Source organism: Cokeromyces recurvatus, assembly GCF_025118155.1.
Source record: "Cokeromyces recurvatus strain NRRL 2243 chromosome Unknown BX663scaffold_9, whole genome shotgun sequence".
Classification (NCBI taxonomy): Eukaryota; Fungi; Mucoromycota; class Mucoromycetes; order Mucorales; family Mucoraceae; genus Cokeromyces; species Cokeromyces recurvatus.
Genome location: NW_026251395.1, coordinates 16,800 through 41,692, shown reverse-complemented (window position 1 = coordinate 41,692; position 24,893 = coordinate 16,800). Strand labels below are relative to the sequence as shown.

The window sequence follows — 24,893 nt, the reverse complement described above, 5'->3', positions numbered from 1 at the left end:
TTTTTTTTTTTTTTTTGTTAATGAAATGAAACAAATTTATAGTGTCTAGATTATTATAGAAAGGAGTAAATAAGATCAGCTTTTTATTAAGTAAGAAAGTATCTTATTTTTTTGCTATTTTGAGCTTATCATTTTCTGTTAAAACTTTTTTATTTGAACTTGCAACAGTAGGTGTGGTGAGTCGAGAGATAAAACTTTTTGTATTATTTCTTTTCTTTTTTACTTGTTGTTCTTTAAGAAGAGAAGAAGTGGTTGTGGTTGTGGCTAGACGAGGAGGAGGAAGAGGTTTAGATATACCTCTTTTAACTGTTGATGATGTCGTCGTTTGTTGTTGTTGTAGTGTTATTATCTCTTCTTGTTGAACAATAGTAGTTATATTATTTGGCCGGCGTGTAGTCGTAGCTGTGCCTTCTTTCTTGGGATGATTACTTTCATTTTTCTTTTTTTTTGGCAAGAGAGTAGTAGTAGATTCTTTACTAGAAGTTTTTGTTAAATGGATATTATTAGGAACTTTGATACGTGTTGGATAATGTTGTAAACTATTTCTTTTGTTCAATAATTTTTTTGGCTTATCATTCATTAAGTTTTCATTTGACTTGGCTTTTTGTTGTTTATCCTTTTTATCTTTTAATAATGGTTTAGTTTCTTGTTGAGCTGCAGTGTCAGTATGAGTCTCTTGTTGATCTGTACTGTTAGTATGCGTCTCTTGTTGAGCTGTAGTGTCAGTATATGCCTCTTGTTGAATAGCATTGTTAGTATGTGCCTCTTGTTGTGTTGCACTGTTAGTATGCGCCTCCTGTTGATTCATAGTATCATTTTGTATTATTTCTTCCATCTTAATCAGTTCTTCTTCTACTAACAATGGTTTATTGATAGTTGTATCCTTTACCTGATCTTGGAGAGTAATAGATTCATCATGGTACAATGTATTTTTTAACTTATTTTGACATTCATGTGAATAGACTATAATAACAAGAATGAGTATTTGTATAACTCCTTTCTCTTTCTCTCTCTCTCTCCTTATCTCTTTCTTCTAACATATGTAATAGTTACCGTTTCCTTCTTTTTTTGATAAAGCAGTAGTAAATGGCCTAAACATGAATTCAATTTCTTTTTTAGCATTTATTACTGAATCGCTTCCATGTGTAGCATTTTGTGATATATTTTCACCAAATAAAGCACGAATACTATATTATCATAATAATTAATGAGAATAAAAGATAAAAAAAAAAAAAAAAAAAAAAAAAAAAAAAAAAAAAAAAAAAACTTACGAATTTGGATTTGCTTTTTTTGCTTTCTTATAATTTGCAGGACCCATTAAATCTTTCCAATCTTGAATAGCGTTTTCTTTTTCTAAAATAAAAACACATACAGTGAAGCTAAAATATAAAAATATATATATAGATAGATATAAATATGAATATAAAACGGCTTTCTTTGCATGTATAGCTTGCTTGCTTGCTCGCTTGCTTACCTACCTACTTAACCAATTGACTAATTTATCATAATAGGTTTGCTTTTGATGTTCTGTATAAAACTCTTTAGCTTCTTTTACAGTAAGATGACAAGTCTTTGTCTCAATTATACGAAAACCATTCAATTCTATATGTTGAATTATATCATCTAATTTGTCACTATATGTTACTATAGCTAATGTACGCTCTTATTATTGTAAAAAAAAATGAATAAAATATAATGAGAATAATATTACTAATATACATACCTCCTTCTTGTTGTAATTGAAGATCTACTGCCGTTGTCTATCATAAATCATATAGTAAAACAAAAAAAAAATAATAATAATAAATATACATACTTAAATAGCATTTTATTTCTTTTAATATCTTACAGTTAAGGATAACATGTTAGTAAATAACAAGAAGGAAAAGAAAAGAAATAAATATATCTCCTTATATACATCAAGAAGATGATGTATTATATACTATGATCAAGGGGTAAATTGAAACAACCATCTTATGTAGCATAATAAAAGATCTAGTTCCGGACCGGACATAACTTATTTCTAAAAAGGGTAGCTACCATTCTTTTTTATAATCATATGCTACTATTACTTGTTAAATCATAATATTACTGCTATTATTAATAGTATCTACTATAAATGCTGTTCTTATTTAAATGGATAAAATATACGAATAGTATTCTTATTTATTACTATTATTAGAGGAAGTCCTTTTTATTAATTGATGTCATATTGCGACTAATAATACTATCACTGCTACTAGAAAATAGACAAGTTCTTATCTCTGAAAAACAAGTCAGCACAAGTCAAAAAAAAATTTCTTAAATATCGGACTTTAGGTTTCATCGAAAATGAACGAGTGAAAAGTCAAAAATATTAAATCCATTATGACAAATATTTTATTTATTCCCCTACTTTTTGTTTTTTTGTTTTTCCTCTTTTTTTTTTAAAAAAAAAAAAGAAAAAAATAACAAAAATGACGGAAGATATAGCTCGAAAACTAACGCACGCTGAACAGGGTGTATTACGACCTACAATGGATAATAACGACTCGAACAATCCAATGAGGATCTTTAATAATAATAATGAAAAAATGGAAGCTTATGATCAAACTGACCTTTCATTTGAGTCTTTATCTGAAGCAACTCCTACTTCAACTCAACCTCATCGTGGTTTATCTGCCCGTCATATTCAAATGATTTCACTTGGTGGTTGTATTGGGTAACACGCAGACATGTAAATCCCTTATTTTCTTATTTTTGAATTGTGACATTTCTCACCTTTTTTTTTTTTTTTATGTAGTACGGGTTTATTTATAAATTCTGGTCAAAATATTTCAGAGGTAGGAAAGATTGATTATATATAAAACAAGACAAAACAAAACAAAAAAAGTCTTTATGAATATATACTTATGTATTCATTTATTTATCTTTTTCTTAGGCTGGCCCTGCTGGTGCATTAATTGCTTATTGTGTTGGTAAGATGAAAGAAAATCAAGTGTTATAATATATGTATTTAACCTTACTATTATTATTATTTAGTTGGTTTAATGGTATAAATAGGATGAACTAAAAGAAGAAAAAAATAAGTTATTTATAAGATTCATTATTAGGTATTTTGTCTTATGACATGTCTTGGTGAAATGGCAACTTATATGCCAGGTAAATCAAATCGAATTTAAACTGTATCCTTTATATTGACTTATTGTATTTATCCCTGTTAGTTCATGGCTCTTTTAATCACTACGCTACAAGATTCGTTGATCCTTCTTTTGGTTTTGCTCTTGGTTGGAATTATTGGTAAATATTAGAGCAACTCTTTTATTTACATTCTTATTAATAATTTGTCAAAAAAAAATATTTATTTGTATTATAGGCTTTCTGTAAGTTAGGGTAAAAAACAAAAAATAATAATAACTGGTATTAACTTGATTTTTTATTTTATTTTTTTTTATTTTTTTTTTCCTTGGAATTTAGTGGGTAAGTAAATTCATATTAGTTCACTTTTTTTTTTTTGCTGTAATATTAATTATTATGATTTGATTTTAGTCTGTAACAATTGCCACTGGTAAATCTATAAACATACAATCATAAATGTATTATTATGATTAAATTTTTTTTTTTTTTGTAGAAATTTCCGCTGCTGCTACAATTATTGATTGGTGGAGACCAGTTATGCCTGATCCAGCTTGGTCAACTATTTTTATGATTCTTATTTTAGGAATTAATTTAGTAGGCGTTAGATTATATGGTGAACTTGAATATTGGTTTGCTCTTTTAAAGATCTTGATTGTACTTGTATTTGTTATTATTGGTACATATTTTTTAAAACATAGAAAAATAATTGGTTATTCATTTTTTTTTTTATACATGTATATTTATGTATTGGTATACATATTAGGAATCTGTGTGACTACAGGTGGTCTTGGTGGAGAGACGATTGGCTTCAAATATTGGTCTAATCCAGGAGCATTTGCCAACGGTGGCATTGGTACTGTTAATGTTTTGCTTTCTGCTGGTTTCTCTTTTATGGGTACAGAAATTGTTGGCATCACAGCTGCTGAAGCCAAGAACCCTACCAAGACAGTTCCTCGTGCCATTCGTAATACCTTTTGGCGTATTCTTTTCTTTTATATTGTAACTATCTTTTTGTTGGGCATGTGTCTTCCTTTTACAAATCCTAATCTGGCCAATACCGATAACAGTTCAGCCACCGCCTCTTTTACTCTTGTTTTCCTTAAGGCTGGTATTTATGTAGGTGCCGATATTATTAATGTCGTTGTCTTGGTAAGTGTCTTGTCTGCTGCCAATTCTTCTCTTTATACATGTTCACGTACTCTCTTGGGTCTCGCTAAAGATGGGAATGCGCCTCGCTTCATGTCTAAATTGAATCGTTATGGTGCCCCTTATTGGGCTGTCATTTGCTCTTCTGTCATTGGCTTTTCTTGTGTCTTTGTTTCTATTTATAGTGCCTCTGCTGCCTTTATTTGGTTTTTGAGTATTACAGCCATTAGCGGTTTTATTAGTTGGTGGGGTATCGCTGTTGTTCATGTGCGCTTCAGACGTGCCTTTAAGACTCAACAACGTAATCTAGATGATTTACCTTACAAAGCATTTGCTCATCCTTTTTCTGCTATTACTGCTATTGTATTAACTACCTTTATTACTTTTGGTCAAGGTAAAGATGACGTTCCCTTATATATAGATACATATATACAAATAATTTTAGATAAACTCATACATATATATGTCTTTTAGGTTATACTTCTTTTACTCCTACATTTAACGCTCTTACTTTTGTTAAAAGTTATATTGGTCTTGTTCCGGTTATTGTTTGGTATGTGAGTCATAAGCTTATTAAAAAGACCAAAGTAGTTCCTTTAGAGGAAGTTGACTTTGAAACAGGTCGTGTTACTCGTATTGATATAGAAAAGGATAATGAAGAAGATAAAAACTATACTTGGTATCAAAAGATAATATCTTGGATTGCATAAAAGAGAAAAAAAAAAGGAATGAATGATCAGTTTTATAATTGACAAATGAAGAATATATTTACTTTTTTTTTTATTATTGTTATTATTATTGTTATTATTTAGAGAAAGATAATAGAGGGTTTAGTATTGTCTTCACCCCCTCCTTTTATTATTATTATTATTATTATTATTCGTATATTTCCCACTTAGATAATTGCTCTTTTTTTACACTGTATCATCACTATAAAATTAAAGAATAAATATAAAATGCTTTGTGAAAAAAAAAAAAAAAAAAAAAAAAAAAAAAGATAATCCTTACTAATGAATAAAAAAAAAAAACTTTAAAATTAGTTTTCTTTTTGAGAGAAAAAAGAAAAAAATGTATGTTACCTGAAAAGCCCAAGAAGTTTTTTTAGGTGAAGTAGATGCACTTTTAACGTATAAATCATTATCTGGTGGAAGTTCCTATAAATGATAAACATGATTTCCCCCAAACAAAAAAATAAAAATAAAAATAAATAAAGAAGTTGTTGAGGGAAGATGATTCTTTTTATTAAAAAAAATATATATATGTATACATATATAAATTCTACTGATTTATTATACCTTTTTTGTACAGCTAGAAATCATGGATATAATAGACAAGCATACATGAGCAACTGTCTGGACAGGCGACCAGTCCTTATAAAGAATATTCAAACAGATGTGTCCATTTGAATATATCTATTAAATTTTTTTTATTTTTATAAGCAAGCCTTTCGTTTCGTTTCGTTTCGTTTTTTTTTTTCCTTACACTAAAGAGTAAAATAAATGAATACAATAAAAAAAGATACGAATTTAATAATCTCTTACTGTGGATGAACAGGTACATAAGGTTGTATAAAAATAACTTCAGGTGCTTCTAATGGATATTGCGGGGGGAATCGAAACTAACAATCATTCATATTAGCACTGAATAAATAACATTTCTATCTTTCTTTTTTTTTAAATAAATAGATGATGTTAATACCTCTAGTTTAAACTTTTCTCCCTTATATATGAAATTAGATACGTTAATATATTATATCAAAAGAAAATGAAAAATATGTGAAAAGGGGAAGTTTTTTTTTTTTTCTATAGTTATTTCTAACCTCGTAAATAGTACCTGCTGCACCAATTAAGCAAAGTCTCCAGCTTAAATATATAAATAGACAGATAGACAGACTTATATGTTAGTTCAAGTATATATTTATAGACGTATATATTTCAATAAAGTACATACCTTTTTAGGTTATCTGCTTCTTCTATAATAACACCTTCTGGTGGATTTTTATTTAGATCTATTATATTTTGTTTTATTTATTAAGTAAAAAATATAATAATAACAAAACAAAAAAACAAAAAAAAAAGCTGAATGAAAAATGAATTCACCTTTTAATTCTTTAGTGAGTCTTTTTGTATAGATAGACGCCATTATAAAGTATTCTAAGCAAGTTAATATAGATATTTATATGAATGAGGAAACACAAGAAAGAAAGAGAGAAAGAAAAAAAAAATAATTGAGGAGCAGTAGTCCCATTGGCATGATTTATCGATATATGGGTTAACAGTCACATGTGCCAATGAATACCTTTTTTGGATCATATTATTTATTAAATTAAAATAAAATAAAAAAAATAAAATAAAATAAAATATATATAAATTTATACAGTTTTTTTTTTTATGTGTTTTAAATATAGAATTTCGATCATTTCTTTTTCCAAATACTATCACATACTTGAATAACTTCCCACATAGGTCGAACATCATGGACTCGTATGATATTAGCTCCTCCAGCGACACATGCAGCAACAGCACCTGCCGTTCCAAATGTCCTTCTTTCCGCTTTTTCAACACCCGTAACACGACCAATAAACTTCTTTCGACTGATACCTACTAGAGAAGGTAAAGCGTGTAATGGAGAGTCTTGAGCCTGAGAGATGTCAGTTAAATGACGTAAAAGATCAAAATCTTGATCAGCTGTCTTTGCAAATCCTATTCCAGGATCGATAATGATATTCCATCGATGGACACCAGCTGCGATGGCTCTTTCTACAAGAAGATGTAAAACATGAGATACTTCATCCACTACATCATCATTCTCATAAGTTGTATTTTCCTTTGACATCATCGTATGAGCATCTCCTCGCATATGCATCAAACAGACCGGTACATTACACTCTGCCATCGTTTTTAACATATTCGGATCACGAACGCCTCCACTAATATCATTAATTAAATTAGCACCTGCTTCAATAGCTGCTTGAGCCACAGAGGCACGAAAGGTGTCGATAGAGATGGGTAAATCAAACCCTGCTTCTCTTAATCGACTAATCACAGGGATCACACGACGTATCTCTTCTTCTTCAGGGAAACTATCATCTGCGCCTGGACGCGTTGACATTCCTCCAATATCAATTATATCTGCACCTTCTTCTTTCATCCTGAAGGCTGCTGCTACAGCTGTATCCACATCGACATGTTTCCCACCATCAGAAAAACTATCTGGTGTCACGTTCAAGATACCCATGATATATGTTCTTTTATCCCAATACCAAAGCTGATTCTCTTGAATAGGTATCACCTTCTTAATCTCTGCTCGCCCTTCCTCACTTTCTTCTGCTGCCTTTAAAAGTTGTGATAATAGTTGCCCATTTGTTTTAAAAAGGCGCGGGTGCTCCATATCACGCGCAATATCACATAAGGGCCAAAGTACAAACTCACGCTCCTGAATTGATTTATGTGGGATGATTAATCGACCCTCATCATCATCCAAGACAAGGTTGTTATAAAAGAGAATATCAAGATCAATCGGTCGAGGACCATTTCTGAAAGTCGGGAGACGACCCAAGGTATGTTCAATCTCCTTCAAGGTATCCAATAATGCATAAGGTTCTAGACAAGTAGCGATTTTACAAGCACCATTCAAGAAAGCAGGTTGTTCTGTATAGTACATGGCAGGTGTTTCATATAGGGAACTTGTATCTAACACGATACTCTTCCCTTCCCTTTCAAGCATGTCAAGGGCCATCTTGATATTCTTCACACGATCCCCCATATTAGATCCAAAGGCAATATAAACAGTTTGGGTATAATGAGCAGGGATTTCCTTACTGTAATGAAGTTTACCAGCATAATGGATATATCTCTGACCTGCCCTTTGCTCTTCCTCTATCATTTGTCTTAACCAGATACGATCACGCGTTACCTCAATGCCTGAACAATCAGCAAATAAAATTGCACTAGGCTTCTCTACCCGAATTGAGATCTTGTTGACATGACATTTTTCAAGTGCTAATCGAGCTAACGTGATAGCAAAGGCTTCAATTGTCTTGTAGCCAGAGGCTTCCACATGTCGAGTCAACGTACGAACGATGGTACGCAAATTATAAGATGTATTCTTTTCCGAATGACCACCACCGTAAGGTAAAGAGGAAGGATAGATCTTGAGATTGATCACCACAACCTGTTTTTCCTCACGTTCCCATGGGTTAACGCCGACAATGGTATGAAGACGTAAATCACGTACAAAGATTTCATCTGCAACACCTAATCCTGATACTTGGCCTGTTGTCATCTCCTCATCTGCTGAACTCTGTCGATAATCTTCAATAGCACGCATTAACTTTACACCTGAGGCAGCAGCATGTAAGAGCGCCTTGGGTTGTTCCACTGTCACTTGTGTTCTTGCTGCACCAAACTGAACACAACAAAGTTTGACAACAGCATGAGCTAACGCCTCCAGTGATTTAAAGGTACGACTTTCAACCAATGTCGTAATAGCCTTCGTGACATGACCATAATGAATCGTATTTGTAACATGGTCTGTATTGCCAGCGGCACTAATATCTGTATATAATTCAACACTAATAATGACAGGTTGTGATTTAAGTCTTTGCCATGCTTCTACTCCTGCTACATTCTTTAAAACTAAATTCTTTATTAATATCTTGTCGTATCGCTTCTTTTCCTCCATCTTTGAGAATAGTAAAAAGTCTTTTTTTTTTTTTTCAAAAAAAAAAAAAAAGAGATAGATAAATAAATTAAAAGAGATGTTGATGCTGAAAAAGAAAAAAAAAGGGTCATCTTAGGATTGTGACTTTGATTTTTATCCAATAAGTTTAATTCTCCATCTTTTTTTTATTTATTTTTTTTTTTGCATCATTTGATAAATTTCAACTCTTTTATTGGTTTAAAATAAAAGATGTATATTAATAATGATTTATGCGTCATGCACAGATAAAAAAAAATATATATGTATATAATAGTAGTAGTTAGTAATAAACATTATTCTTATTCGTATTCGAATTGATATTCATATTATTATGCAACACGTGAATATGTGTATTTTAATAATCACAGTAAATAATTTTTATTTTCTGAGGGGATTTTTTTTTTATTTTATTTATTTATTTTTTATTTATTTTTTATTTTTTTTGTTATTACTAGTAGTTATTGAATTCGGATAAATGAGTCCTTATAGTAGTAGAGACATTGCGCTCTTTTTTATAGCCTTTTTCTTTCCACCTGCTTCTGTTGCTATCAAGACGGGCTGTAGTGTTGATTTATTAATAAATATTTGTCTTTGTGCATTAGGAGCTATCCCAGGTATAATTCATGGCTTTTATATTGTTCACAAATATAATGATAATGTTGAAGATATTGAATCAGGTGGACTTCGCTATGAAAGAGTTGCAGCTGAAGACCCCTCTAGAATTGTATATGGTGCAACTAATCCTAATTAATACGTTTTAATGGACAACAAGTTATAAAATTCAATGAATGCAAATAAATTACTGTATTATTTTTGTTTTGTTATATATATATATATATATAATGAAAGCAGTGAAGGAAAAGGAGAGAGAGAAAGAAAGAAAATGATGTAATTGATTTTTCTATTAATCAAATGTACACATTATTATAGATAAATGTAATAGTAATCATCATCACAAAAAAAAAAAAAAAAAAAAAAAAGTCAGTTTATTCTTAATTTTGACTCTTTCATACAGTCATTTGTAATAAAGTATTTTGAATATATGGATTTATTAAAATAATATAAAAGAGAAAACGGTAAACAAGTAGTAAAAATGGTTTATTTATTTATTTTTCAAAGAAACTTTTTTTTTCGGAAATTCGTAACTAAGTCATATTTTTTTTTTTTTTAATTTGGGGGGAGGGGAAATGTATACATTTTGTTATTTAATAATTTTGTTGTGTACATGTATATTTTAAAAAAAATAAATAAAAATAAAAAATAATCTCCTCCCCTTTTTTTTAGATATATATTTTCTTCATCAACAAAAAAAAAAAAAAAAAAAAAAAAAAAAAAAAAAAAAAAAAAAAAAACGCGCATTGGTTTAGACTCCGCGACGCGCCGGAACACGGTTCTTTTTGTGAAAAAAAAAATAAGTTGAACTTTTATTTTATATAAAAAAAAAAAAAAAAAAGGGGGGGAAAAAGTAACAAATTATTATATTCTGTTCTATTCCTTTTATTATTACTACTATTGTTATTTATTTTAATTGTGTTTCATCCCTTTATTTTTTTATTTTTATTTTTTTTTTAATATTTCCCCTCTCTTTTTTTTTTTTTTTTTTACAACATGCATAAAAGTAGTAACAATAAATTGGATTATCTTTCAGATTATCACAATCAAATATTTGTAAATAACTGCAATGAAGATGCTTTAAAAGTAAGTATTAATAGCCGCTCTTTCCCTTTTCTTTTTCTTAATATTATTTAATAGTATCTTGAATCTTTAAAAACACGATTAAACTTTGCACGTTTTAAACTTAATTATGGTTGGGAAAATAACTCTTTAGGAGATGTTGAATGCTTTTGGAAACAAAAACAAAAACAAATTATTAAAGACCTTCCTAAACCTCGATTTACACAACAAGATATTATCGATAAACGTCCTTATATCCCTACATTAAATGCAAAGCATGTGAAATCTAGACGTTCAACAAAAACTCTTAATCGATCTTTATCTCATAGTATTGAACCAAAGACAGATTTATTGAACTTTGTTTGTAATTCAGTCAACTATAAAAGATCAAAAAGAGGACGTCGTAAAAGTCATCCTCCTTCCCAATCTCAGAATAATTACCGTGAAAGACATAATTCTTTGCAACTTTCTACTATCCTATGTCCTATTGATCAACAGCCTCAACAACAAGAAGATTGGATGTTAAATGATAAAAAATCAGCTATCGTAGATACCAATTTACGTTCTTCTTTTGATGCTGCTTATGTACCGTCAGCTATAAATGGTGAACCATCTGTAGTAAAGAATTCTTTAGATTATTTATCATACGCAATCGCTATGACTGAAGGAAAAAAGGAAGAAGATTCTACTTCTCTAGAAGAGCCGTCTCTTCTTGATGAAGATGATTGGACTAGAACAAGTCAACTTCGCTTATCTTTGTCTATTCCTAATCAATCTACTGACGTCAGAAATGAATCTGACTCGATAGAAACGAATGCTGCTGCACAAGTGATGCTCATGTTTATAAACAAAGACGAAAAGGATTCAACAAATTCCTCTTTTAAAACAGCATCAACTATTTAAGCATTCTACCCTTACACACCTACTTACCCCCATCCTTTCCCTTCTTCTTCTTTTTATTATTATTTGTTTTTTTATTTGCATTTTACATGTTGTTGTATATTCCCCTTTCTATATGTTGTAAGATAATAAATTTTTTATATGTTTGATGAATTATGCTATTCTATTTATAAAAGTGCACAGATTTTTTTTTTTTTTATGTATTGCTAAACAATGATTTCGCGTTACCCGTAACAAATATTTGCTGCATGGTAATATTATTTCACATGTTAAAAATAAATATATTTATGTATTTATGACTTTTAATAATTGTTATACACGTTATATATACAGATTCGTAGTTTATTTTTATTAATAAATACAAGTTATCAGCTTTATCCTAGGCCGGAACAATGAAAGGTTAAGAATAACAAAAAAGAAGAAAAGAAAAAAAAAAAAAAAAAGACAAAGACTAATAAAATACATATAATTCAGTAGTATACTAAATTTACTCAAGGAAAAAAATAAGTGCAACTAATTATTTGATATTTCGTATATTTGGTACTAATTCTTATGTAATTTGAATGTGCTTCAAACTTGGTTTTTTTTTTATTCTATTTCATCTTCAACATCTTCTAATATTTATTTCTAGAAATAGTGTATAATATTATAAAAAGTGTAATATGAATAGATGTATTTACTATAGAGGAGAGGGCTTCTTCTGAACAATAGTGATATTTATTATTTAATACTAACAATTGTATTAACAACTCATACTATTTTCTGATCATCAGATACACCACTCCAGTTAAAATAGGGTATCGTATTTCATCAAGACTTTAAATACTAGTGTCGTACCACAAAAGAAATTAGATATAAATTTAAGAAAAATACCCGCAATACTTCTGGTGGATGCCACCATAAAGTCTTTTCAAAGATGAAGAAAAATTAAAAAAAAAATAAAAATGGATGCCTTCTGCCAGAATCGAACTGGCGACCTTCTGCTTACTAGGCAGACGCTCTGCCAACTGAGCCAAGAAGGCTTTGTTGTTTTTTGGGCTTCATAAAAAATTACATAACTATTACTTCAGGTTTTGAGTCACGTGACATGGCCAATAGAAATACGTACTGTCTTTAATTTACTTCGGATTTTAAAAATGTGGAGTATTTATTTTTGTTTATGTAGTTATTATCAACTGTATAAATATAAGGAATTAAAGAGCAACACAATATTTATGTTAATTCAAGTTTTTTTTTTTTTGTTTATTTATTTGACAGGACAGTAGAAATCGTCTATTAATATCTTAATCTTTTACTGGAAATATGATTCAACCCAAAGAATAATCTAATTAAATATCACCAACGAAAAAAAAAAAAAAAAAAAAAAAAAACGCTATTAGACACAATTGGTTTCTTTATTAGGTACCATTTGTTTCGATAATTTATATCTCTTTTCACTAAAAATGTACTTTGGTTTATTTTATTTTTTTTCTAACGATATAATACATAATGTTATTAGCTCATTATTAATGCTATACATAAGTATTCCGATTAGCCATACTTGTTCTCACAGTGATATTCATTTATGATAAGTTTGTTCTACACTTTTTAAACATAGTCATTGTTGTAATATAGAAAAGTAAATAGAATAAATATTCAAAATTGAATCCTAACAATAAATAATATTATTGATAAAAAAAAAGGGATGTACCTTTTTTTCTATATCTAAGTTAAATAAGTTTAATATAAATTATTATATTCGTCTCTTCTATATGATACAGTTATATATTAGCTTTAGAAAATATCGAATAAAAAAAAATGTAATTTATATAGCTTCCAAATAAACACTATTTTCTAATATAAGCGGTGTATACACATTATTAATACACTTATGTATATATTTATACTGCATAGTAGTGTGTGTGTGTGTGTGTTTAATACTAAGATAAACAAAAGTTGATAACAATTTATATTCGCTTTATAATGAGATCACTTTTAATAAAATAAAGTCAATGTTATAAAGAAGCGAAGGATTGCACAAACTAAAATTTTGTATTCTTATTAGATTACAAATATACTATAATTTAAATATATTTGTATAAATTTATATATATTATATAAAGTTGCAACTGATGAGTCATTTTTAATAATATGGACAAAGGCTATACTCGTATTCCCCAAATGAACAGGTTAATCCTCAAATATCACATTCACTTTTCTTCCTCTCTAGAGGGAACAAAAAGTAAATCAACTTGAGCAATCAGATTCAATTAAGGCCCTAATCAATTATCGAATGTTGCTATAATCCAAGATAAAGACGAATGTGCATGTAGTAACAAAGAATGCCTTTTATTTAGCCATACCGTAAACAAACGTATCTACATCCACATATAAGCTAAGTTATGAGTCTTGAGCACACTCTTACAAGCCTGACTATACATCTATTTTTTCGGAACAATGTAAAACTTTATTTATTCATTTACATGTATATATATACAAGTGTCTAATCTTTTCTTTTCCTTTATATACTTTAACATATTCTATCCATATTAAGAAAGAAAAACAAAGAAAATCCATCTTACATTTATGTTTGAATATGCATATATACACTAAAAAAATAGTAAGAATAAATAAATTAAAGAAAATAAACATGTATTCAGATTAGGTATTTATTTATTTATTTATTTTTTTTTCAAAAAAAAAAGAAAACAATCATATTATATTTTAATTACTTAACAAGAGATATACTTTAGAATTTTATATATTTATTCTTAATAACGGCATTTTTATTAATATAAAGTAGTATGTAGATAGGATAAAAAAAAAGGCATGAATATTATAGTGTCTTTTCTTTTACTACACTATTAACCTTCATATCCAATTAAAAAATGATCTGAATATAAAGTTTATTTAGATTCAATATTCAATGTTTTTTTTTCCTTTTTTTTTAAAAAAAAAGGATCTACATATTAACTAAACTATATCGTACTAATAGTAATATGGGAATATTAAACAAAACACGAAAGACAAAAAACAAAAAACAAAAACAAAAACAAAAAACAAAAAACAAAAGTAAAAAACAAAAAACACTGTATTCATATTCATTTATATTCTTCTTATTATTTATTACGTATAAATGTAAAATGATATTCCTTGTCAAATAATGTATTTACATAATAATTTAAAAAACCCTGAATTCAAAATATAGAAAATTTCAGGGAAACTAAAATGCACGCAATCTTTCTTTGAGCCAATCAAATTATCTAATTATTTCTCTATTCATGGATGTGAAGTTCATTTGTTAGAATAAAAAACTTATAAAATAAGAAACATCTATAGTTCTAAATATGGTTATTATTATCAACCCGACCCTATCTTATGTCTAACATAAAAAAAAAAAAAATAGTCAAATGATAAAGTCATTAGTACACATGTAAAATATTCACTCCATAATAATATAATCTTCTCTATTATATCAGCTTTATTTTATTTTATGTGTATTTACTTATTAATATGTATACACATATATAGAAGTGTATACATACTACATGTTTTCTTGTATATTTATTAGTTTAGTGATTGCGCTGTTTTGCTTTATTTATTATTCCTCTAATCTATCACCAATCACAAGGCTTAAATGATCGGACCAATATAAAAAAAAAATATTTGGAAAAACACGAAGAAAAAAAAAAACGGATTCTCTGATTACATTATTTTCACCTTATTGGACTGATCATATTATTGTATATAAATTTACACATGATATATACATTATTATCACTGTATTATATACAAATAGCAGTCACTTATACGCTTATCCCTAATACTTCCCTTTACACATATGAATCATGGTGAATATTTATTTAGTATTATTATCTATTATTTTAAATTGCCGATTTTTTTTTTTTTTTGGTTACCCAAAATTGAGTCATCTATTGGTGACTACTTGTCTCTCTCCCTTTTCTTCATTGTAGCAAGCAACTTTACGTTTACAAGCTTTTTATTTATTATGATGACATGAATTATAATTATATTTTATTTGTCGGAGTATATGGTAATTAGAGATATAAATATGTATTTACTATTCAGAATTATCGAAAATAAAATAAAAAACGGCTGTAATACAAAAAAAAAAAAAAAAAAAAAATTAAAGCAAAGTGTGAGTTTAAGTATACATGCGGATTTTTTTTTTTTTTAAACAAAAAAAAACCCCTTCCCCCCGTTTCACTTATTTTAGACAGATAGAATGTATATCATAGTTAATATTATTAAACGGTCATGGACATCGTTATACAATAAATTATAATAAGGGTAGAGTTTACCTGATTAGAGCTTTTTTTTTTCTTTTTAATATTTACATAAATATAAGGAAAAGGAAAAAAAAAAGAAGAGCTTGTTGTTGTTGCTAAGTAACAGAATAAAAAAAAGGAAATGAATCTAATAGGCGGATAAAAAAGAAAGGAATATAAATATTTTAAATGAAAAATAATGTCTCTTTTCTTTTTTTTTTTTTTTAATTTTCTTTTCCTCTTTCTTTTTCTTTCCTGGATTTTCATCAGTTAAAACAAAGAATATAATAATCAACAAGGATTCTTATATTCTCTTTCTTTTTTTCTTTTCTTCTTCCTTCTTTCCCCCTTTTTTTTTCTTTCATACAAACTTTAAAAAATTATGGATAACGAAGAGTTCATGTTACAATATATGAGCGTCAATTTAAGTGATGGTAGTTCTAATGAACTTTTTGACAAGGATAGTTTATCTAATCTTTTGCAACAACAATACAATCAAGCCTCTTCTTCTTCTTCTTCATCAGGGCCTGTTCTGAATAACTTACCTCCTTCTCCTACTTCCTCTATCGATTCTGCTCATAGTCCTGACTTACACGTACTGGATCCTCAATTCCTTCAAAATCTGTCAAACACCGCTCTAGTAGGTTCTCAAGATAATCTGGATCAATTTGTTCAATTTGAGGAGGAGGAAGAGGAGGAAGAGGAAGAAGTGGAAAGAAAAGAGGATGAAGATGAACAAAACAGAGTTCAAGAAGGAGAAAGAGAAGGAGAAGATGGAAATGATGAAGAAGAAGATGGAAAAAGGCAAAAAGTTGATATGATCCAGGATTTGAAAAAGAAATTGGAAATGAAAAGGAAAAGCAATATCTCTAAATCAAACAAGCCTAATCGTACCTCACGTCAAATTGAGTGTTATAATTGTCATGTTACCAAAACTCCTTTATGGCGTAGAACCCCTGATCGTGCTCATTCTCTCTGTAATGCCTGTGGTCTCTATTATAAACAATATAATATGCATAGACCTCTTCATATTCGTCAAAAGCATCAGGCTAATCAAAACAATAAACACCAGATTGATCTTTTCCTAACCACTCAGGAAACTGAAGAGTCAAAAGCAAGTGGAGAAAAGGAAGAGGAACAAACATCTTATCAAGAAGGAAAGCGTTGTCATCAATGTTTTCAAACAAGTTCTTCATGGTATTCAAATAGTATGGGTCAAGACATTTGTGGTGCTTGTAAATTATATGATCATATGCAACAACAGACTATTACTACTACTACTTCACCTACTATTGGTCAAAAGAGACCTTGTGACACTATTTTGTTACAGGATGAAGATCAAAAAGCTCGTCAAAAACTTTGTTTAGATCAAAAGCCTTTCCCTTCCTCCATCGTTATGCCTACTACTACTACTACTACTAATAATAATAATAATACTACTACTACTATTGCCTTTCCATCTCTTCCTCCTACACCACCTTCTGAAGATCATACTAATTATCAAAATGACGATACAAGGTTTAGGTCATTAATTAGTCGTATGTCTACTCATCAAATGCAAAGCTTTCTGATTATGTTGGAAAGAAGATGTGCTATTCTTCGTTCAATTATTTATTCTGATGATACTTTAGATTCATAACTTTTTTTTTTCTGTACAATTAAGAAAAAAAAAAAAAAAGAACAAAAACAAAAACAAAAAAAAAATACCCATATCAAATAATAATAATACTTATAATAAAAATTGGATTTATCTTTTCACACGTTGTATAATAAAATAAAATAAAATAATCATTTGCATTTTTTGTTTATTTATTGCTTGAGAAGTAGTAGAAGAAGAAAAAAAGGTCTTGGCATATAAAGTAGTCATCAGAAATATCCACTTTTTATGGAAAGGACTACAGTTTCTATTCGCAGTTATTATATAGAACAATAACAAGTAGGTTCCAAATCAAAAAATAAGAGACAAGTCATTTTTCTTTTTTTTTTCCTTTAAAACATTCAAAGTTATTATTATATAAAATAAAGATTACGTAAATCATTTTTTTTTCTAAATTAAAAGTTTATAAGTAATTAAAAAAAAGAAAAAATATACACGGTAAAGAAAAAAGGAAAAAATTATATTATTATTGTCGAAAAAAAAAAAAAAGTAAAAACTAAAAATATTCTATGAGCTTGTGTGATTATTATTATTCAAGACTTGAGCAGCATGATTTGTTTGAACGGAAGAGAAGCGACGCATTTCTTTAGCATCCATGCTCATCTTTTTGTTCATACCCAAAAGCTTTTTACCAAAGTTTTGAGGACGTTCAAGAGATTTGAGGGAACGAGTACGATTAGCATAGTAACGAGCGGAGGAGGCACCGGACATGGCAGAGGCACGACGTGATTGACCAGCCATTGGTGTCTTGGTCTTCTTCAAATCATTCTTGGGTTCAAAGACATAACGCATACCGAATTTAATGAAATCCATAGGCAAGAACCAGATGATATTCCAAATCCAAACGATACCTGCCCAGTTCCATCCACAACCTTCAATACTAGTGAATGGCCAATCAGCATAGACGGCGATAAAGGTAGCGACAAGTTGAGCTACCACGAAGGCAATCATTAACATGATCGAGGGACGTTCAGAGAAGAAGAAGCCACGTGAACGAGTGATGAAGATCAGGGCTTGAGAGATAGTAGAGACTTGAAGGTAAATGACGGAATGATAGATACCATGGTTGACATACTTTTCTTCAACACCCTCAGGAGAAAAGATGTGAGGAAGACTGAAATGAGATTCAAAGAAGGTTGTATTATAGATGACGGCGAAGAAGGCAACAGTAGAGGCAGTAAGGTAAAGACCATAGAAGATAGCATAAGTGAAAATTTCTCTCAAATTCCATGAATCAGGGTAAGGAGAAGGCTTGACACGATCGGTAGAGATCGTCATGATAGTACCATCGTTAAGAATGGCAAGGATCAAGACCATGAAGGGAGGGAAATTGAATTGGAAGGCAAAACAGAGGATAGCAAAGCCAACGACAACACGAATCGTCACGGAACAGGTATAAATAGAATAGTTACGCATACGTTGGAAAATTTGACGAGAACCAATGATGGCTTCAATGATGACAGAGAGACCAGGTTCGGTCAAGACGATATCAGCAGCGGAACGAGCGGCATCTGTAGCGTCTGCGACAGCGATACCTACATTGGATTTAGAGAGAGCAGGGGCATCATTGACACCGTCACCTGTCATGGCTGTCATATGACCCATAGCTTGAAGACGTTCAACAATTTCATACTTGTGTTCAGGATAGACACCAGCAAAACCATCAGCGTGAAGAACCATTTGATCAACATCTGTGTAGCCGGAACCAGCGGGAGGACCATCCTTCAAGGTCTTGGACAAGAACATATTATCACCCATACCAAGACGACGACCTGTTTCCTTAGCGATAGCAAGTTGATCACCCGTAATCATCTTCACTGCAACACCAAGAGCGATAGCACGATCAATTGTTTCCTTGGTATCAGAACGAGGAGGATCATAGATAGGCAAGAGACCGATAAGACGGAAACCCAAGCCTTCATCTTCAACACCGCCTGTGGGGACTTCATCAACAGCGACAGCAAGGGCACGAAGACCACGACGAGCAAATTCATCCACATCATCATTAAGGGCCTTAATTTGTTCTTCATTCTTATCACGGGAACAGAGGTCAAGGATGGTATGAGACATACCCTTTGTTACACGAAGAATAGCACCATCCGATTTACGTCTGTAAGTAATCTCAGTACGTTTCACAACAGGATTGAAGGGTTTGAATTCCAATTCCTCAATATTCTCACGAGCGAGCTTAGGATCAGGTAAAGAATTGACAATACAGAAATCGATAGCATCTTGGTTTTCAGTACGAGAGGCATAAGCAGATAAGAGGATGATATCGTCACCATTATATTCAGAATAGCATTTGATAGTGGGCTTATCGACAATCAATTTATTCAAAGTGAGGGTACCGGTCTTATCAGAACATAAGATCGTGACAGCAGCCATCTCTTCAATAGCTGTGATACGGGTGACAATAGCCTTATGTTCAGCAAGTTGCTTAGCACCAATAGCGAGAGTGACAGAAAGGACGGTAGGCATAGCAATCGGGATACCACCAATAAGCAAGACAAGGATATTATCGATACCTGTTCTATACTTGTAACGAAATTTAGGATACATGACAAGAATTTCAATGACAATGAAGATACTAATAGTACAGAGACAGAAGTTACCAATCTTGGCCAAAATAGTTTGCAAGTGACCTACATCATCACCAGCGTCACCGACAAGTTTAGCAGCACGACCGAAGAAAGTATTGGTACCAGTACCAATGACAATGGCTTCAGCTTCACCTTGTTTGACAGTAGAACCAGAGAAGACTTCATCACCAGCTTCTTTACTCGCAGGTAAAGATTCACCAGTAAGAGCGGCTTGATCAACAGAAACTTGACCATGAGCGGCAACAAGACGACCATCAGCAGGGACAACGTCACCAAGCTTAATGGAGATGATATCACCAGGAACCAATTCAGCAGCTTCTAAAGTCTTCCATTCACCATCACGTTTTACTTTACATTCAGGAGCAAGAGAGGCCATAAGAGCCTTAACAGCATTACCTGCTTGACGTTCTTCCATAAAACCAATTGTTGCATTCGCTAACAAGAGAAGAACGATACCAATAAAATCAGGATAATCAGGAGGTTGACCATCACCATTTGAAAGAGCAATAGAGACAATAGCAGCAGCTTCCATAACCCATGAAAGAGGGTTCCACATAAAGCCCAAAAATTGAAGAATGGGATTTACATCCTTTGTTTCGAGCTTATTACGGCCAAATTTTTCAACACGACGAGCAGCTTCTTCGGAAGTTAAACCATTGACAGATGTTCTACAGGGTTCAAAAAAAAAAAAAAAAAAAAAGTGACGTTAACAATTAAATATGACACAAATTTTTTACTAAAAATAATATACTTGATCCCGGGGAAATAAAAAAAAAATTGTTTGTTTGAAACAAATTAAGGTACAATCAAATTAATTAAATCAAAAGAAAATTATGAAGAGAGAAAACATAAACAAAACCCAAAAAAAAAAAAGATAAAAATAAAAAATTCAAGGGACATGTGGAAAAGAAGGTTAATTATTTGGGATAATAGTTTATAATTAAGGAGAAAATAGGGATATAAACATACAAATAATAAGATAGAAAGAATAGAAAGAAAGAATAGAAAAAAAAAAAAGGGAATCTAAAAAAAGAAATGGGAACAAATAAGAAGAAAAAAAAATTATACGTACTGTAAAAGCTCGAAGATATCTCCAGGTTCCATAGTTGATAAGTCAAACTTGTCCTTGTCATAAAGCTCTTCGACAGTTAAAGTTGTAAGGTTGCCTGACATGTTTGCTTTTTGAGGAACAGTTTTATCAGCAATAGCTTCATTGCCGTGTGTCTCGGTTTTTTCAATCATAATTGATTTAATGGTTTGTTAGAATGTACAAAAAAAAATTAAGGCAAGGCAATATATAATAAAAAAAGGGAAAAACTTGAATCCAACTTCCTCTCTTTTTTGTTTTATATAGATTTACTGTGTAAAGGTTTTACGAAGTTAAAGAATAAAATAAATGAAGGTAAAAAGAAAAAAAAAAGAGTTGGTTAAAAAGAAACAAAAAACAAGAAAAAGGGAAAAAAGTTAAGACGAAAGTTGAAATTTATTCAAGTATTTATATCTAAAAGTGAAGTTTATTACACAGAGATATGATTAGACTAACTCAGCACGGGCAGGGGGAAAAGTTATCAAAAAAAAAAGTAATTTCTCTTTCCTAATCAAGTATAGATTCTCCTCAAGCCAATTTTATAATACTATCAATATATAGTAGTGAAGCTTCACTCTATAGAATCGGTAATAAAAATGTACCAATGACATGATCAAAAATGGTCATTGGTATTTAAAAGAAATAGGATATTCATGTCACCCCGCTTTTGCCCGCTCTGTCAATCAGCTTTCCCGTTTCTGTAAAAAGCGACCTTAACAAACAAACCAAACTAACACAAAAGTGTAAACTTGGAAAGAAGAGTTTTATTTCATTCAAAATCAAGTTTTTTTTTTTTCTTGATCTGTAAACAAATCAACTTTTTTGAACATGTACCTTGTTTACAGAAAAAAAAAAGATAAAAAAAAATGACTCGTAAAGTGTTTACACATTAGTAAAAGAAATTTATTTTATAAAATCAAGTAGTTAATAAAATACTAAATCCCTTTCAAAGCATTCTTTTGTTTTATTTTATTTACTCTGATTTTATATCTTTTTTATCTTCTCCTTTCTTTCTAATTTTAAACAATTATATCATCCTCCTTTTTTTAGAAAAAAAAAATTGGTCATCATCACTGATAAATGTTTATTGTTTGCTTTTAATACATATTTTATTGAGGGAATTTGTCTTTTCTTTCTCTTTTTTTTTTTTATACAAGTAACTCGGGTCGGTGAACGGAAGAAGAGATAGTAGATGAGGGAACTTGTCCAAAAAAAAAAAAAATAATAATAATCTAAAACAAGAGCTATTACTATGATTTTTACTAGAAAGAAATAAATCATGTGACAGTATCTATCTGTAAATTATGTAGACTTTATGAATATGCAAATTCGTAATATGATGGGCAATCAAGATTCAATAACAACGCTTTTATTATCCAATTAAAAGGAATGTATTCATGCTATTCGCACGCGTCACAAAATAGAATATAAAAACATTCTACCGTTGTAATACAAGTATGTATTTGACAAAAAGAAAAAATAGAAATAGATAAAAAAAGAAAAAAGGAAGCACATGTAGTAGTAGTAGTTTTTTTTTTTTTTTTTTTTTTTTTTTTTTTTCAAAATATCGTTTTGATAACATTGAAACCCTTTTTTCTATTTTATTTTCTTTTTATTAAAGAAGATCAAGAAATTATTTATTTTATTTTACTTTATTTTCTAAATTGAAAAATAATAACTTCTTTTTTCGGTCAAGTCCGCAACCACGTTTTTTTTTTATAAATCTAAAAATTCTATATAATATGTATACATTTTTTGCGGAAATAATAATACAAATATATTTATATATAAAAGGAACGGGGAAAAGATAGTCATTTATTTCTATTTTTTGATGAGGGATTCGCTTATTTGACCTTACCTCTTCTTAACAAGAAAGTCTTTAATTCTAACAAAAGAAGGATTTAATAAAGTTTAGATTATTTTAATTTTAAAAGAGACATCTAGTAGTAGTCTATTTTGACTCTCCGGTTTATTTTTATAAGCATGCCTCTACTACTAATAAACTAATAACTCTAAAATAGTTTGCTACTATACATGCGTCATAATAATCATATTTGAAAAAAAGTATAAATTAAATGATCAAATCATTTGTCTTTAGAAAAGTCAGAAGCATATTATTAAATACATTTGTTTAAAATAATAATCTTTCAACCTGTTTTAATAATGAATAGTATGGATAAACAGTTTTCCTTTAATATGATTGTGTAAATAAAAAGGTCAGATCAAAAATACATATTATTTTTGTGGGGTTTTAGTATAACTTTATCCAATTAAATACTGTTATTACTTTACTCGTTTAATAGCTCTATTTTAGGAGAAATGTGTAATTTTTTTTTTTCTATCAGTCCCAGATCTCTATTATTACACCTTTTGCCAAAATGATGTCGCACTCTTTTTTTTTTTTTTTTTTTTTTTTTTTTTTTTTTTTTAAATGTCATATGTTTTTAGAAGAAGAATATCCCACAATTCAGGAAAATAGTGTCGTGCTTTTCAAAAAAAAAAAAAAAAAACATGTCGCAAATAAATTTATACATATTTTTAATAAGAATATGCGTTTTATTCCAGTAAATTGGAACTCTAGAAACTAGAAGAAACCATTTAGACAATGTTCCAAAACAATTGAATTATTTAGACATCTTGAAATCTTGTTGACGTAGCCACCTTTTGATATTATTGTAGAACATAAATTTTAGTATTTAGATTCAATTGTTCAAAATCAATAAACACCAGTGCACCTTTTTTTAGTCCAAATCTTTATCCCCCCCGTAACAAAATAAAGAAAGTGACTGCATAAAGAAGGAACACTTTCAAGATGTTTTAACGTTTCTTGTAATTTAAAAGATGGATACGGCAATTTGTATGTTTTCATACTGACTATAATCAAGAAAATGTCAAGAAGTATGAAAAAAGTAATTAAAAAGCTTAGGTGATGTTGAGATCTGTTACAAGATGGATTGATTCAAAACAACCTGTTATAGTGGGCCTTGTCAAATATTCTCGAAAGTCCTCATTTATACCATTTCTATCCAGCTAACACTTCCAATTCACTTGAATAGCTAATTTTTTGTAATTTTCTCAACTAATTATTTCTGTATATTTGACTTAACTAACTATTCAAAAAAAAAAAAAAATGCTTTGTTATCAGTTGTTTCTTTTGGTAAGTTTCATGATTGTTTGGGTTATCGATACACCATATATCATCAATGAATTGAACTGCTTGTGCGTCAGTTTCTTAATAAAATGTTAGTTTTGCGTTATCAATGTTTATTTTTCTTTTGACCTTACCAACTGTTATGAAATAATGTTAGTATACGTCTTGTTGATTCAAGGTACTGATCTATATGGATTATCTATTGAGTGTTATAATAATCTGATTGAGGTTTTAAATAAAAAAATAAAAAATTATTGTTTGATCCGAGTATAGGTTTCTAGTGTCTTTTACCGTATCAGACACAGCTTACATCTTTTATCAAGGTTATAAATAAATATCTAGAATGGATGCCATATGTCTTATTTAGTTGACACGTCTAAATCAATGAATGTCCATAAATTTTATATACAGTACGACACGACACGACATGATATCTTATTCTATGTTCAGGTCTATGGTTTATCCTGATTCCTCTCGTTCTCTTTTACATACCTCAGCATTCTTAGGAGTAAATTGGACTTAGTAAATCATACATATCGTTTAGTTTCTAATGGTATTCATCATTATAGATAATTGTTGATGAAGGCGGATG

General features: G+C 29.8%; 10 protein-coding genes and 1 non-coding gene across 11 annotated transcripts; 5 read left to right on the top strand and 6 right to left on the bottom strand.

Annotated features, from left to right (window-relative positions):
- Nucleotides 1-5: 5 nt before the first annotated feature.
- BX663DRAFT_505250 (uncharacterized protein) lies at nt 6-1,917 on the bottom strand. The gene is made up of 6 exons (XM_051527036.1): nt 1,850-1,917; nt 1,724-1,760; nt 1,479-1,662; nt 1,272-1,379; nt 1,054-1,187; nt 6-963 (listed from the first exon to the last, which is right to left on the bottom strand). Exons 1-6 carry the CDS (start codon nt 1,862-1,864, stop codon nt 104-106), a joined length of 1,338 nt encoding a protein of 445 aa, XP_051383777.1. The 5' UTR covers nt 1,865-1,917; the 3' UTR covers nt 6-103.
- Nucleotides 1,918-2,408: 491 nt separating this feature from the next.
- BX663DRAFT_505248 (amino acid permease-domain-containing protein) lies at nt 2,409-3,793 on the top strand (the record flags this gene model as incomplete). Its single annotated transcript, XM_051527035.1, has 9 exons — nt 2,409-2,701; nt 2,783-2,822; nt 2,921-2,957; nt 3,022-3,032; nt 3,093-3,141; nt 3,204-3,279; nt 3,356-3,459; nt 3,529-3,547; nt 3,611-3,793. Coding segments are annotated over exons 1-7 (469 nt in total), but the record flags the coding sequence as incomplete, so codon positions are not given.
- BX663DRAFT_505243 (amino acid permease/ SLC12A domain-containing protein) lies at nt 3,667-5,207 on the top strand. The gene is made up of 3 exons (XM_051527034.1): nt 3,667-3,793; nt 3,881-4,657; nt 4,738-5,207. The coding sequence occupies exons 1-3, from the start codon at nt 3,685-3,687 to the stop codon at nt 4,971-4,973; spliced, it is 1,122 nt and encodes a 373-aa protein (XP_051383775.1). The 5' UTR covers nt 3,667-3,684; the 3' UTR covers nt 4,974-5,207.
- BX663DRAFT_505239 (ubiquitin-conjugating enzyme E2 W) lies at nt 5,121-6,487 on the bottom strand. Its single transcript, XM_051527033.1, has 8 exons — nt 6,363-6,487; nt 6,214-6,271; nt 6,083-6,125; nt 5,962-5,982; nt 5,804-5,881; nt 5,559-5,675; nt 5,344-5,417; nt 5,121-5,193 (listed from the first exon to the last, which is right to left on the bottom strand). The coding sequence occupies exons 1-8, from the start codon at nt 6,403-6,405 to the stop codon at nt 5,178-5,180; spliced, it is 450 nt and encodes a 149-aa protein (XP_051383774.1). The 5' UTR covers nt 6,406-6,487; the 3' UTR covers nt 5,121-5,177.
- A 79-nt stretch (nt 6,488-6,566) lies between these two features.
- BX663DRAFT_505229 (Dihydropteroate synthase-like protein) lies at nt 6,567-8,997 on the bottom strand. Its single transcript, XM_051527032.1, has one exon. The coding sequence runs from the start codon at nt 8,944-8,946 to the stop codon at nt 6,679-6,681; it is 2,268 nt and encodes a 755-aa protein (XP_051383773.1). The 5' UTR covers nt 8,947-8,997; the 3' UTR covers nt 6,567-6,678.
- A 216-nt stretch (nt 8,998-9,213) lies between these two features.
- On the top strand, nt 9,214-9,920 carry BX663DRAFT_470706 (uncharacterized protein). Its single transcript, XM_051524133.1, has 2 exons — nt 9,214-9,331; nt 9,423-9,920. The coding sequence occupies exon 2, from the start codon at nt 9,440-9,442 to the stop codon at nt 9,713-9,715; it is 276 nt and encodes a 91-aa protein (XP_051383772.1). The 5' UTR covers nt 9,214-9,331; nt 9,423-9,439; the 3' UTR covers nt 9,716-9,920.
- A 647-nt stretch (nt 9,921-10,567) lies between these two features.
- Nucleotides 10,568-11,697, top strand: BX663DRAFT_542136 (uncharacterized protein). The gene is made up of 2 exons (XM_051530805.1): nt 10,568-10,662; nt 10,717-11,697. Exons 1-2 carry the CDS (start codon nt 10,573-10,575, stop codon nt 11,539-11,541), a joined length of 915 nt encoding a protein of 304 aa, XP_051383771.1. The 5' UTR covers nt 10,568-10,572; the 3' UTR covers nt 11,542-11,697.
- Nucleotides 11,698-12,487: 790 nt separating this feature from the next.
- BX663DRAFT_t66 lies at nt 12,488-12,560 on the bottom strand. Its single transcript has one exon. It is a non-coding gene; the product is annotated as a tRNA-Thr (tRNA).
- A 3,188-nt stretch (nt 12,561-15,748) lies between these two features.
- On the bottom strand, nt 15,749-16,316 carry BX663DRAFT_344733 (uncharacterized protein). The gene has a single exon (XM_051522158.1). The coding sequence runs from the start codon at nt 16,071-16,073 to the stop codon at nt 15,786-15,788; it is 288 nt and encodes a 95-aa protein (XP_051383770.1). The 5' UTR covers nt 16,074-16,316; the 3' UTR covers nt 15,749-15,785.
- BX663DRAFT_505220 (uncharacterized protein) lies at nt 16,022-17,504 on the top strand. The gene has a single exon (XM_051527031.1). The coding sequence runs from the start codon at nt 16,189-16,191 to the stop codon at nt 17,443-17,445; it is 1,257 nt and encodes a 418-aa protein (XP_051383769.1). The 5' UTR covers nt 16,022-16,188; the 3' UTR covers nt 17,446-17,504.
- Nucleotides 17,505-17,970: 466 nt separating this feature from the next.
- Nucleotides 17,971-20,730, bottom strand: BX663DRAFT_505218 (plasma-membrane proton-efflux P-type ATPase; the record flags this gene model as incomplete). Its single annotated transcript, XM_051527030.1, has 7 exons — nt 17,971-18,047; nt 18,081-18,219; nt 18,247-18,395; nt 18,432-18,494; nt 18,525-18,911; nt 18,933-18,974; nt 18,999-20,730. Coding segments are annotated over 7 exons (2,589 nt in total), but the record flags the coding sequence as incomplete, so codon positions are not given.
- Nucleotides 20,731-24,893: the final 4,163 nt, after the last annotated feature.